General features: G+C 37.1%; 1 protein-coding gene across 8 annotated transcripts in view; it reads right to left on the reverse strand.

Annotated features, from left to right (window-relative positions):
* LOC144367644 (cytochrome P450 3A4-like) overlaps positions 1-14,233 on the reverse strand; it is a 165,318-nt gene that overhangs the window by 125,316 nt on the left and 25,769 nt on the right. For 2 of the 8 annotated variants that reach the window (XR_013427176.1, XR_013427177.1), the window contains 3 exons: positions 12,374-12,534; positions 9,769-9,931; positions 6,847-7,437 (listed from right to left, as the gene is read on the reverse strand). The exons of 4 other annotated variants lie outside the window; for them this stretch is intronic. Coding sequence is in view for 1 of the 4 variants with exons in the window: in XM_078024760.1 (XP_077880886.1) it covers positions 12,383-12,534 (152 nt within the window). In the remaining 3 variants the exon portion in view is untranslated. Of the gene's footprint in view, positions 1-6,846; positions 7,438-9,768; positions 9,932-12,373; positions 12,535-14,233 lie in introns of those variants that run through there. 2 more of the 8 variants (XM_078024760.1, XM_078024764.1) reach the window with 2 other exon arrangements.

Below are 14,233 nucleotides of genomic sequence, written 5' to 3' on the forward strand. Positions count from 1 at the left end.
CTGTAACTCCCAAGGAGGAAAAGACCCCTCATGCTTGTTAATCACTATGTAATCAGTACAGTTCTTGAAACACAGCAGGTGCTCATAAAATATTTCTCAAACAATGAATAAATCATATAAATGCCAAGACTGTGTTAATTAAAACTATATTCTGTCATAAAGGGAGGTACCAGATAAGAGTAATAGCCTGTAGGTTTTGAAGCAAATGATAATACGTTTCCTCTACTTAAACAACAAGCCATGATATAGAGTCAAGATAAGCTCAGTGAAGCAAGGCATTTTAATATCTGAGTTGAGAAAAGTGAAACAAGAAAAGCTCAAATATGCTTATGATGAGAGGAGGGCAGTGAGTGAATATAACAAGGGAGTAAATAAAAGGTAGGGAAATGCACTTTTCTTTTTTCTCTCTTGACATGCTATTTTGTGTGGTCCATAGAATGGAAGCACCAACAAGACTGAGCATGGGAATTACCTGCTGTCATTTCTATAATATGACACATGGGAAAAAGCAGTAGAGTGGCCACTTGGCAAGAAGACACTCAGACTGTCTTCTCAAAAGAGTAGCATGGAAAGGGGCTACTGAGACCTGGATTCTGTAATGAACAAAATAAATCAGGGACTGTAGGAACAGTTACTCTGTATTATTAACTAGTCCCTAGAGAGAGTATTCCCATGTTATCTTCAGAACCAGATTCCCCCAATTACCTAGTTCCCCCACCCCTGCAAACAAACTTCAAGTACAGCACCATGGGATTCTCACCTCAGTGAACATAGCACAGACTATTTGGTATCTTGGGTAATGGTGCCCAGAAGACATCCGGTGTGTCTTCTAAGTGGGAATCCCTGATGCCATCAGGTCTTCAGATTTCTATTTACCTCTGCTGACATCATAGGTCCTGAGGACCAGGGGAATATTTCATCTCTCATGGAGCATGCTCCTCTTCCTCATGACTGGCTCAGGTCAAGACAGTCTGGCCTCTTCTGACCCCTTTGATTACTGTTGAGAAAACATCTCTGTGGTATAGAAGGAGCTTAGTAACTGCATAACACATACATACTTATATGTTACTACTAGGGAATGAGGTAAACAATGACAAGTGTGCTATAGTGAACCAAAAGCACAGAGACTGCAAAGAGGTTTTTTGTTGGGCTCTGGGAGCATTGAGGATTAACCTGCTATTATGTTTAGTAACTTACTAAGGTAACATGAATGGCCATTCCTATTTCCCAGGCTCTCAATATGGTAATGAAAGGAAGTTCAAATATAAGTTCAGAGTCAAGAGGATACATATGCAACACACCAAGTCCCAACTAGTAGGGGCTAAATGCACTCTGTTTTACTTAATCTGACAGGGCTCAAAATAATGAACACAGATTTTGATAGGCTCCCAGAACACCATGTCCTATTGTTTGTGTGATGCTCCATCCTAGGGTAATTAGTGCAAACCATGATGAGTGAGCTGGACAAATAATCTATCTAATATTCTACTAGAAGATGTAGCTTCCAGGGTTAGAAGAGGAGACTTAGGAGTACTTCAGAAAGTGCTTGTATGGAAGACAAATAGCCAATGTATGGCAGGAAGGACTGTTCTCTCTCCATTTCACTTCTGTGAACAAATCTCTGCAGAGAAAATTGCAGGTAAGATAGTGTTGGGGCTTGAGGTGTTCAGAAGCCTTTATCAGAAACTAGGGCATTGTGAGATTATCCTTTAATAAATGCTGACATTTCATCAGCACACGAGGATGCTTCCTGAGAAGATAGAGAAAAACATAACTTAAGGGGTACAAATAAGAATGGGTTGCCTAAGGAAGGAAGAGAGAATAGAGTCAGATCATGGAAAACTTATACCAACGAGGTTCATAGAGATATTCAGAAACTAATGAAGAAAGAGATGTGTGTCTACAATTAGGTAGAAAAGAAGTATGCAGATCATGTTGACTGGGTTGGAGTAATCAGGGGCATCAGGGTTGAAATTGTTCTCTTAGTTCACAGAAGCTGAGCAGGAAGTAGCAGTGTAACATGACTGTCATTATAATCCTGGCAGAGTTGAAATTTTATCAGAATGCATTAAGTCCTGTGTTTTTTGCTTTTATTTTTGAAGTTTATTTTTTATACTCACATAATTATTTTTAATTACCGGTATTCACTCTTATAATTGTCATGATCACTTTCCTTCAATGGTGGTGGTTTTTTCTTGTTAATGTACATCAGTGATTAAGAATATGTGAAAGTAAAGGAAGATATTTAGGAGGTAAGACACAAGAAGTGATAGAAGGCTCTACTTAATTTATGACTTTTTTGACTCTAATTTCCCCATGAAGATCAACTTCTCATTCTGATCAGTGTTTGTGGGAGAACTGGAGAGAGGGCAAATTGGCAAGTGTGGCTGAATCAACGTGAAAAACCTAATTTTCTCAGCATTTTTTTTTCATCTGTTGAGTCACAAATCTACCCAGGAAATAGGTATGGTTGCTTTGTTTTGTGTTAACACAGCACTCATGCATTTTTAAAAAAATTTGCTCATTATTTAAATAAAGACAACAAAATATCCTTCTACCTAATCTGATATGACTATTCTATGAATAACCTAAAATATCATCATCTTTTCTGAAGTAGTTTATATAAAATATGCAACCCTTTCCTCATTAAGGGAGAAAAATACTTTTTTGCATTTTGTGTAAAATATATTCTATTTATATGGATTCATACTCCTTCATTTATATCCAGTTATTTAAATACTGAGATGAGATTTTAGGTATTATTCACACCTCATGTTTGATGAGAGGATGACAATGAAATAAACACTTAATTTGTGTAATATAAATATACAAATTCTTATCAGCATGAAGAAGAAATGCTAAAGAATGGCAGTTTGTATTCCTGAGAGTTGTCCCCATGGTCATTACTGGTCTTTATAATTATCCTATTTCACTCCACAGTCCATACTTCCTTGGTTCACAGCTCGTCATTGTTCCTGGTCAGGTGAGTGACCCAAACCTTCATCTCTGAAGGATCTTAGACCTTATCAGTTTAGTTTCCTATTGCTGTCCATCACAGGACCTAGGAGTTCAAAGAGGCTCCGAGAAAATGTGCTATGTCACACTTGCTCTTCTTCTCTGTATTGTGTAGTTTCATCTCAGTTTCCCTTCCTAGTCAGATCCATGCCACTGAGTGACCTTCTTCTTCACCTGTTGATTCAGCTATATTGAGCACCCTAATGTGGCAGTAGGGCAATCTCAACTCTCAAAAAATTGAGTCACTTTGTGTCTTGGTAGAAAAATTTCTCTCTTTATTGAATTTTCTAAAGCAGCAGAACTGAAAAGTGCAGGAACAAACAATTTTGGTGGGTCATAGACATCAATCTTATAGGGAGAGAACACACTCTCATTTTTATCCATTGAATCCTTGGGGTCTGATTCTATAAATCCTTACTATAAGGGAAGCTGTACCATAAATTAGATGCAGACGTGGAACATGTATCACACCCTGGAGGACATTTCCCCAGCATCGAGAAGTGTTGCCACCAAGGTGTTGCTTGAGGCATAGTCTTACAAGGGTATTTCACCATTCTATCAGGATCTGCATTTCAGGAAGATGGAGGACCTATGTTAAGTATAACAAATCCCATGAACCCAGGCCACATTGCACACTTATTTGCTGTGAATTGAGCTCTTTGTACAGGAGCAATGCTGCATGGAATACGCTTATGGTGAATAAAGTATTCTGTGAGTCTAGAGATGGTAGTTCTGGCAGCAGCACTTCAGGAGAGGAAGCAAAATCCATACCAAGAGTGAATGTCCAGTCCAGAAAAAAAAAGGAATGTCCCTTTCATTTGAATGTGGTCCATGTCATCAATGTGCTATGGAGTGGTGGCTGATTACCCCTGGGAATGGTGTGATGTGGGGAACTCAGGTTAGTCTTTGCTGTTAGCCATGGATATTCTGCAATTGCTTCAGACAGATTGGCCTTGATGAGTGTATGTCCATCATGCTGAATTCAGGAATAATCTTTCTCCCTGATGCCATGTCCAGTTTGTTCATGGATCTATTGAGCAGATGCCAAGACAAAGTGAGGAAACAGGGGCTGATATCCAAACTACTGTTTAACCATTTTTTGGATAAGAAGATCTGTCCTGTGGGTGGTAGTAAATAGTATGTCTTTGTTGTTTCCATAACGATTTTTTCATAAATATCATCCAGAAAATTTTGAAGTTCCAGGATATTAAAGAGAACACATGTATCAGAGCAATGAATATTTCTTCTAGGTAAAATACAAAACTTTGGATTTTCTCTTGGAGAAAGATTAACGTGTTTGCCTTCATGTTGGATATATTGTATTTAGTTACACAGGTATCATTTTTGTATTAGAGGTTACCCTGACTGATGGAGGTGTGCATGTGTGCCACAAGGGCAGAAGATGGACTGCAGTGAGTTTGCGATGTGTGAGACTGGCTAGGATGAACTACATTTCACCAAATTCCCTCTAATCCATCATTTCTGTTTAAAGTGGATCTCAAGAGGAGCTTCCTGGGAGATTAGAGGGCAGAAGGGAAGCAGCCATCCTGTAGTACTTATATGTTGTTGCTGGTCTGCTGGCTCACACCTCACTGGTATGGAGCAGTGGCTGGGCCTGCAGTTGTTCTACCTTCCTCAGGATTCTCCTTTAGGCTCTTGGAATTCTGGACTATGGGTGTGCATTCAGCTTCTTAGAAATTAGAAATCTGACTTAACTTACTTTTGTGCCTACATGAACATACCATATGGATCTCATCTGGATGTATAATCACAAGTAACTAATAAAAAATAATAACAAATAGCAGATCAGTAGAGTACAGGGAAAGGATCAGAAGAAGAAAGGAGGAGAGGGAAAGGGGAAGTATGGGAACTGAATTGAGGCCTCTTTTATGTTTTTTAATTATGTTAAAAGAAACCCTAATATTTTGTAGAATTCAGAAGAACCAATACAAAAAAAAAAAAACAGTGCCTAATTCCATAGGCAAGCAGACTGACACTTTTTGTTTTCTCTTGTGGGGTCACAGCTCATGCTTTGGGATTTTGTCTGTCTCTTGTCTTCTCTGCTTTGTACTATCTTACCTTTCTACTGCTTGTCCTGTAGACTTTAAGTTTCCACATCAGACTTAAACATGACAGCAGTACACCAACTCCTTAACCAGCTTCCACAAAGAAATTAGGCCAAAGTTCTGTAAAGCAGCCCTTAACAATTACATGTGTAAATAGAAACGTCTTAGTCGTTCAGCTGTTCTTGTTAGAACCTGCCTGGTAAAATAAGAAACATAATCCAATAACCATAGAAACACAGACACACACTAACACAAATCACAAATATGATTACACACACATATGCCCATATTTAGTAAGAAGAATCATGAATTCTGGCCCTTAATAGAGTCTTGGAATTTAAAATGACCATGATTGTGATGACAAATTTAAGGTTTGTCTTGTTTTGAAAAAAATTGAACTTCAATAATTTCAGTTCTGGATACTTACAAATAGAGAAAAATCTCTTCACAAATGTTTTTTTGGATCAAGAGAGCATATCACCCTGTACACAGGATCCCATATTTCTGACATCATACTTTGTATCCACTTCTTGTTTCCCCAAGAATTTTGAAGGGACCACGTGGCTGAGGAATCAGACGTCTCTGGCAGATTTCATCCTTGAAGAGCTCTTCGAAGACTCCCTGACCCACCTTTTCTTTTTCTGCCTGACCATGGTGGTCTACCTTGTTACACTGAGTGGCAAAACCCTCACCATCCTCCTAATCTGTGTGGATCCTGGGCTTCACACCCCCATGTACTTCCTGCTCAGCCAGCTCTCCCTCAAGGACCTGATGCATATCTGCACAACCATCCCCAAGATGGCTACCAACTACCTATCTGGCAGCAAGTCCATCTCCTTCCTGGGATGTGCCACCCAGCAATTCCTCTATTTGTCTCTGGGTGGCTCTGAGTGTCTTCTGCTAGCTCTCATGTCCTATGACATGTATGTTGCCATCTGTCATCCTCTGCATTACACTGTGCTCATGAGCAGGAATGTGGTACTGATGATAGGCGTCACCTCATGGTTGGAGGCAACTCTGAACCCCCTAATTCACACAGGCATCTTGATGCACTTTCCCTTCTGTGGATCTTGGAAAATACACCACATCTACTGTGAGTATCCAGATGTTGTGAAGTTGGTATACGGTGATGTCACCATCTATGAGACCACAATGTATATCTGTAGCATCGTGCTTCTCCTCCTCATCATCATCCTGATTTCCACATCCTATGGATTCATCCTGCACAGTGTCATTGAGATGCATTCAGATGGGAGAAAGAGAAATGCTATTGCCACTTGTAGCTCTCACTTCATTGTGGTGTCTCTCTGGTTTGGTACCTGCATCTTTTCATACATGAGGCCCAGATTCCAGTGCACTCCACTGCAAGACAAAGTTGGTTCTGTGTTCTATAGCATCATTATTCCCACTCTGAATCCTCTGATTTATATTCTCTGGAATAAGGATGTAGATAAGGCTCTGAGGAGAATGTTGAGGAGAGGTATTATACCCAATGACTACACCTGTAGTTGGCCCAAGTTTAGAGTGTTATTACGGGTAAACCTCTAAGAATTTTTCAAGAATCTAGATCCATGACATACTTTGACTATCCCCAGAATAAAGTGGTTTATGTATACCTTCACTTTTTTAACTTAGTTGCAGGAATTCAAGTAGCATTGTGTATGTGTCTATAATCCTTCAGAGTATTATGGAAAACCTTTACAAATCCCACTTAAGGTAGACATATGAAGTTCAGTGATACTCTAAAAATATTAAGATAAATATATAAGGACCTTTTCTATCATTATTTTTATTGATAATACATATGTAAATCATGACAGCAAAGACTATTTAGGGAGTATAAAAGTAGAATGTGTTGATTAATATTAGAAACCTGTGAAGTAAAGCATGTTTTGAAAGAAAGAGTTGATGATAAAAAATATTGTCCTCAGATCTTTTGAGTTACTGAGTCAGTGTTTAAGGGCAATATGAAGAGGTGAGGGTGCAGAGGTGGGTGAATAGAATCCCCCAAAAAGCATAGAGGCTGAGACTTCATATCTGGCACTCAGATGGTTACCTCTTTTCATCACACAACACATAATACTGTGCACAGACACTGAACAAGCCCAGCAAAGGTCCAGCATCCCTAGTAACTCAAGAGCAGCATCCACCCATAAATCCAACTTTAATTCCATTTTTTCTTCACAGAGAAAAATCAATATGTCTTTTGTTCTGAGATACATCTTCTTTGAAGAACAGAGCATAGATTTTTAGGGAGATTTAGACTCTAATTTCCAGGCTCATCTCTTGACACAACCTTTAGAACAATGGGTTTTTCTGGTTGAAGAAATGGTGTCTTGCTTAATTTCAGAGGAATCTGCAAACATTAAGCAAGTATATTTATATGTAGTAAATGAAACCCGAACAACAGAAAGAATCGAAAAAAAATACATTTCAGACAATAAAGCTATGCAAATATATAAAAACTGCTTTCAGCCTCATGTGTCTGGGATTCCTTATATTTATTCTTTAAGCTTTGACAACATTATAGAATGAAAGCATACATGCCTCTGTCCATTCAAAGAAGTATTTCATGAGCATCTATTCTCTACCATCACTGAGATAAAATATTGTTGGCTTGTGTTTTTTTTTAAATTTTGGGAAAGCAGATGATGATGAGCCTGAGTGTTAGAACATTTGCATAGCATGCCTGATGCTCTTGGTTTCCAAACAACACAAATAAAAGATTTTCAGCAAAATAGATAAATTTAAATAATTTAAACTAGATTTTTGGTATTATTTCAAACTCTTTTTTTGTAAAGCTAAATAAAGCGAACTTCATGAATTTTTGTTCAGGTTGCTTCATGGATGGTTTACATAGGTAAACCTGATCAGGTATTATAATTTGAACTATATGAGCAGTCCTTCCATTCTAAGGGTCCAGGCATGCCTCTTGATAGAACCCATAAGTTTAAAGATGAAAAAGACCTTCGCTTTCTCCCCCTAAAGTTTCTCTTTCTCTTTGTAGTGCAAATGGGGAACATTTGAGTCCTACATAGTTTTGAGTATCCCTTTAGTCTAATTCTCAGGGAGGAATTCCTTTAGTGTTGGGGGCACCTCCAACAGAGTAATCTTCTACACCAAAGAGAGATAAGGGAAGACAATTGTCATGGAGATTGAGAAGTTCCAATCTGGGAAATACTAGGAGCTTGCAGAAAGTACCTGCCCCTTCTCAGATGTACTAGAGACCAACTTTCTTTGAGATTTAAATTTCTTCCTGGTTAGAGGGTAGCTACCTGACTGCCCTGACTTCTCAAATAAAATGATAACAACTTCTGTCTTCTCCTTTTTCATATGGAACATGAACAAATGGGAAAGAAATTGCATAATAAATGATCAGTCCATAGAAATAAGCCATACAGAACCTTGCTTTTTGTGACTCAATGAACAGTGAATTCTTCACAGGAGAGATTCCACATAGTTCCATAAATTTAACACATTACTATTTTTAAATTTCAAATAGTTTACAAATATTTTCTGCATAGAGAGAAACACAAACATTAGATTAAGTTGACATTAGATTAGGTGAGATGAGAGAGAGAGAGAGATAAAGAGAGAGAAAGAGAGATAGAGAGAAAGAGAGAGAGAGAGAGAGAGAGAGAGAGAGGTAATTTGTTAAATTTTAAAATTAAAGAAATCAAAAAATTGACAGCCAAGTAGTCTAAATCAGTGATAAGTCTCTTCTTAAATATTTTTTGAATCCATCCATGAACAAGTTTCCCTCTAAGTCACCATTGAGAGTTCATGAAGGAAAAAAATGAGATGATGTAGTTAAGTGGTAATGATGTAGTTAATATACAGAAAAAAATGGGAATCCAAACGGGATGCTTTTGGGACAAAATGTTAACTTCAATGATCATAAAAGTTTGGAGTAACCAATATCAAAAGAGAGGAATGAATGGGTCTTCATTGATGGGAGGACTCTTTTGAAGAGTTTGGGGATTGAAATATAAGTTGAAAAATTAGAATAGAATGTGGAAAAATGGAAAACTAAGATTCAAAGAGTTACTATTGAAATGTAAAAGTATTTTTTCTCCAAGAGGACTCCAGGAAGGTTGGATCAATTAGGAAAACACTGAACTGCATAAGTTTTTCCTATCTTTAAGAAATAATTGATGTCAAAGTTTCTCAACTTTGTCTGAGAATGAGACAAACAGAGAGCTTTTAGAGTCAAACTCTAGGCAAGTGATGTTAGAATTTTTGAGATGACCCAAATATCTTGTATTTTTAAAATTCTGTGTTGATTTCAATGTTTAGACAATAGTTGAGAAAAACTGTCACAAAATTTCCATAAGTTCTGTTGAGAAAAACAGCACTAGACATCATCAAAACCTGATTTTCACAGTTCAGGATTGAATATGTAGAGCAGCCTCATTCTCATTTGAATTATAATTGAGTTTATACTTTGATAAAGTTCAAAACTACTGCACATAAGCATGTCAACCTAATCTCAATAGACTCTACCTGATCTTTAAACTCTGTTTGTTTTTATAAAGCCACAGATATAGAGCTCCAAAACTGAAGAACCTAATATTACACAAGTGTCTCAAAAGAGATTCTTTGAATGAGCAGATACTTTTCTTTAAATAAGTTCCTCAACTAAATGTAACTACCCACAATACCTTACTTTTTCATAAAGTGTCCTGACCTGTGTTTCCTTGCAAGGATGGAAGGAGAAGTTCTGCAGTAATCTGATGAGAGCAAGTTTCATGCTCATGAGAGCAAATCTCATGCCAATGCAGTTTCTGGGTCCATTTCCAAAGGGCATGTATACGTAAGGATTGATGCTGTCTTTGTTCTTCTTACTGAACCTGATTCCACAATAGTAGATGAAAACAAGTTATTGAGACATAAATGTATAAAAGCTACATAATTGGGGTTGTCTCCTAAACATTCATAAGCAGCAAAACACAGGATTCTTTTGTAGAATGGTCATTGAAATCCTCCTGTGACTTTGCTTATAAGAATTGAAACCTACAGAACTTTTTCATTCTCCTTACACTAGAGGAGCTCTCTGTCTTTTTAAGATGTGATGAATCCTATTTAAAATAAAATATGTCTTAAGTACTGAAATTATATTCAGTATTGTGATCTATACACACTCTGAAAAAATTAGAAAATGAGCTTATAAATGAATAAAAGTGTGTTCTTGACTCAACTCACACTCCTGCTTTTCATATTTTTATTGATGAAGGAGGAGAAAATGCTCTCACTATAATTACCTCTATTCTCTATACTCCTTTTTTCTCAATCTTCTTGTTTCCCTTCCTTCCTCTCTTCCTTCCTTTTCCCAAATTTTCTCTTCCTCTACCTCCTCCTTATTCTTTTTTTTCTCCTTCTCCTTCTGTCTTTGCCTCTCTCCCCATAGAATATCATCATTGTCTTCTGTCTCATCAGGTTACAAATAATTCCTTGAATGTTGAACCCAGGTTTTACTCAAATTGACTCCTAGTTATTGGATTACTTTAAGGAGAAAGTGTTGATATGGAGAAAGTAATAATGACATTATGATTATTTTTAAATGTATTCTTATATATTTGAGAACATTTTGGCAAATTAATAGGTAATTGTGATTCAAAGTAACATGGAAGCTATTGGAGGGGGTGGTGGTGTGTGGAGGGTCTGCTGAGGTTGGTGGATGGTTATTTGGGCAGATGATGAGCAGATTCGGAAGCATTAAAAGCATTTTCTGAACTACTGTCTGTAGATTATGCTTGTGTTTCAAGTGTCCTTCATACAATACATCTTTGTAGTTTTCCTCATCCTGGTCTAGTCCCTGATGCACCTTAAGCACTTAGTTTCTTATCATGCCTCAGTGAATCAAAGAGATGTGTAATCTCTTATTTTGTATCTGTAAAGTTCAAAAGTTGCAAGTGCTGAAATTGGAGGAAACTGGCACTGAAAATCTCATAACCAACAAGACTAGGTCACTCTAATCAAGAAGTATAAAGTTAGGGGCCAAGAGAAGTCTTGATCCTATGCCAACTGACCCACCAGACACTACCCTGAAAACTTTCTCTATTTTTCTCTTCTGTACAACAACAGGAAAACAGTAACTCTTTCCAGAGTGCAAACTATGAGGTTGGATTCAAATTTTCAGAAGACCAAGGTCAAGACATATTTAAGGATGAATATCTCAGGTGTCGTGGGGGCAGGTTACTTGGCTTTGAAAGAGTCATCAATTGTGGAGAGTATGAGAAGCTGGCCCAGAACACTCCAGAGACAAGACTCAGAGAATGTGAGCTCTCTCCATCCTCAGTGAGGCTGTTTGAACGATCTAGGGGCCAGGGGCGGGGGATTTTCAGGTCTTAACTTGTATTTAACCAATGTGCTGGAGGAACCAGGAACCAATGTTTACTCAAATGGAAGATAGACGTGCTTTTTAAAGCTGGTATAAAATTCAAGTAGCTAAAGTGAACAGGAAAAAAACCCCTAAAATTATTAAAAAAAATGTAAGCACCTAAAATAAGAGAGTGATCAAGTGGCAGAAAGGTTTATAGATTACTATTAAATAAAATAAAATAAAAAAACAGTTCAACATCAAAATAAATGTGATAGTATTTCATCCCTTAAAAGCTACACATTTATATAAAAAATGTCTATACTGACATTTATCACATTAATAATAGATAGGGCTTATCTTGATGTTCTAGGGCCTGAAATGGCTATAGTCATTTATTTTTTCTAATGTTTGTTTTCTAAAACAATTACCACTTTGTAAAAAACTTCTTAAAACTTTCTTAAAACAAGAAAATTTTGAAGTAAGAGGCTGGATTTCCTTTCTCAAGAGCCCTGTACCTTTCAGGGTCAAACTTTTCAGTTTCTGGCCAGTACGTAGAGTTTTGATGAAGACTATATATTGGTATAGCCACGATTGTTTTTTTGGGGGAATGAGCACCCCATTGAGTTCAACATCTTTTTTACAGACTCTTACAATTCTCTCAATAATTGGATACAATCTGAGAGTTTCATTTACCACCATGTCCAGATACTTCATCTCAAATAGTACATCATATGTAACAGGTGTCTGGCAAGAAAGAAATTTTTTGTAAATTAAGATTTGGAAATTACTTAAAACTCTGTTGACACAGTACACTGATGTTTTCAGAGCTCCTCAAATAACTCATATTTGTAAAATTCCATAGCATTTACAAAGCATTTAATAACCATAATGATTTTATAACTGTCCAATGGCACACTGAGATGCCCAGAGATTTTACCTCTCCTCTCCCCTCCAAGTGCCATTCACTCACCTTATTGGGCTAAGTCTCATCAATCTCCTGCTGAAGCTTCTTCTGGACATTAGGGTGGGTGGCCAGTACACACATAATAAATGAAAGAGTGGTGTTAGTGGTGTGATAGCCAACAAAAATAAAGATAATAGACCGGGTTGCAATCTCCAGATCAGATAGACCTAAAAGGAGAGGAAAGACAATTTAGGCTAAGCAGGTCCATACACACTTTACCATTTACATGAACATAAATCAGAATGATGATCCAAAATCCCATGAGGAAAAACTGGAAGAGCAATTCATAATGTTCCTCTCTCTGCCAACACCCCCACCATGAACACAACTGGGCAGTTTCAAGGGACAGTATGGATGTCAAACAAACACAGTATTTTTCAAATGTGCCTTGCATATTATGAAAGTTATTTAGCTATAAATAGTGGGTATCACTCTTCCCCTGGAAAAAAAATAAACTTGCTCTATCTAGAATGTAGATAGAAAAACTTTAAAAGCATTTGCAATACTAGCATCATTGCAGGAAAAATAAATTTCATCATTGACAGAACTATACTGAGCCACAGAGAAATTTTTCTACAAAAATTTTGGTCCATGGACCAGCAGCATCAACAGCTTCAGGGAGCTTATCAGAAACACAGAAGCTCAATCATTGCTCTAAAGCTACCAAATTTAAATCTGAACTTTCATGAGATGTGGTCAACTCTGTTCAAAAACTAGCCTAAGAATCATCAGGTAATAGAAGAGCTGGGGCACCAGTCTTCAAAATGAATGATCTCAGGGTGTGCAGAAACTATACAGAGAAAAAAAAAACCCAGAAGAGTAGTGATTAACCGGAGTCTAATGAGTGGTATTAAAATCACACAAGAAAGAATGTGTTCATACAAGAAATTAGGCAGAAACCATAGGATGATGGGGTTCAGTGAATGTAATTAACATTGCTTATCAATCTTGGGCTGAGTGTCATCTTCCCTAGTACATGTCCCTTCTATTTGCTCAACGTCATAATCATCAAACAGCCTTTGTGATAGAAGGTGTTGTTTCTCTTGACTTTTCTCCTGAAAAGTGACATTCAAGTATTCATCTCATTGATTGGAAAAATGATTAGGATTTGTTGTTACTCAAATACCTGAAAGAAACATGGTATACATTCTAACCATGTAATTCATAACAAAAATTAATGCAAAATGAGTGTGAGAAAGATATACATGGAACTCTAGCTTACAAAAGCTTTCTATGATGCTATTCTGGGAAAACTCAAACCGTGTTTTCCCCACTATTGGCATAAACTCAATGACACTGAAATAAAATTGGATTATAAACTTAAGTTACAACTGTTCAGTACAATCTGGTAGCCACTGACCATATGTGTCTATCTCAATTTAAATTTTAATGTATTAAATCTAAATAACAATAGAAAGTACACTTCTTCAGTAACATTACCTACATGCCAAAAGCTCCATAGCCATGTGTCCAGGGCTTACTGTATGAACTATATGTATATTTAGTACTTCCTTCACCACAGAAAGTTGTAGTGGAATCAGGGAGAGGGTTACTGTTTATACCATGTATATGAACTCACATAGAAATATTTATATTGCTCAGTCTGCACTAATATATTTTATTTTCATATCTCTGTTCAGACAAAGGATCTAGAAGAAACTATAGTAGTAATGGTCACATTACACTTTCAGATTTTGGTTTCTAATACCATCTCTCACTTAAAGGAGCCAGGGCTTCTGGAAAAATGTGTGATTCCAGGCCTGATCAGAGGAAATAGACTAGGAACCTAGAGTTTCTTGCACCAGAAAGCAAGAATGTTCTCCCAAAACAATGTGAGAAAACATATGCAGTACTGTGTATGTTCCT

The sequence above is a fragment of the Ictidomys tridecemlineatus genome, chromosome 10, assembly GCF_052094955.1.
Source record: "Ictidomys tridecemlineatus isolate mIctTri1 chromosome 10, mIctTri1.hap1, whole genome shotgun sequence".
In the NCBI taxonomy this organism is placed as follows: Eukaryota; Metazoa; Chordata; class Mammalia; order Rodentia; family Sciuridae; genus Ictidomys; species Ictidomys tridecemlineatus.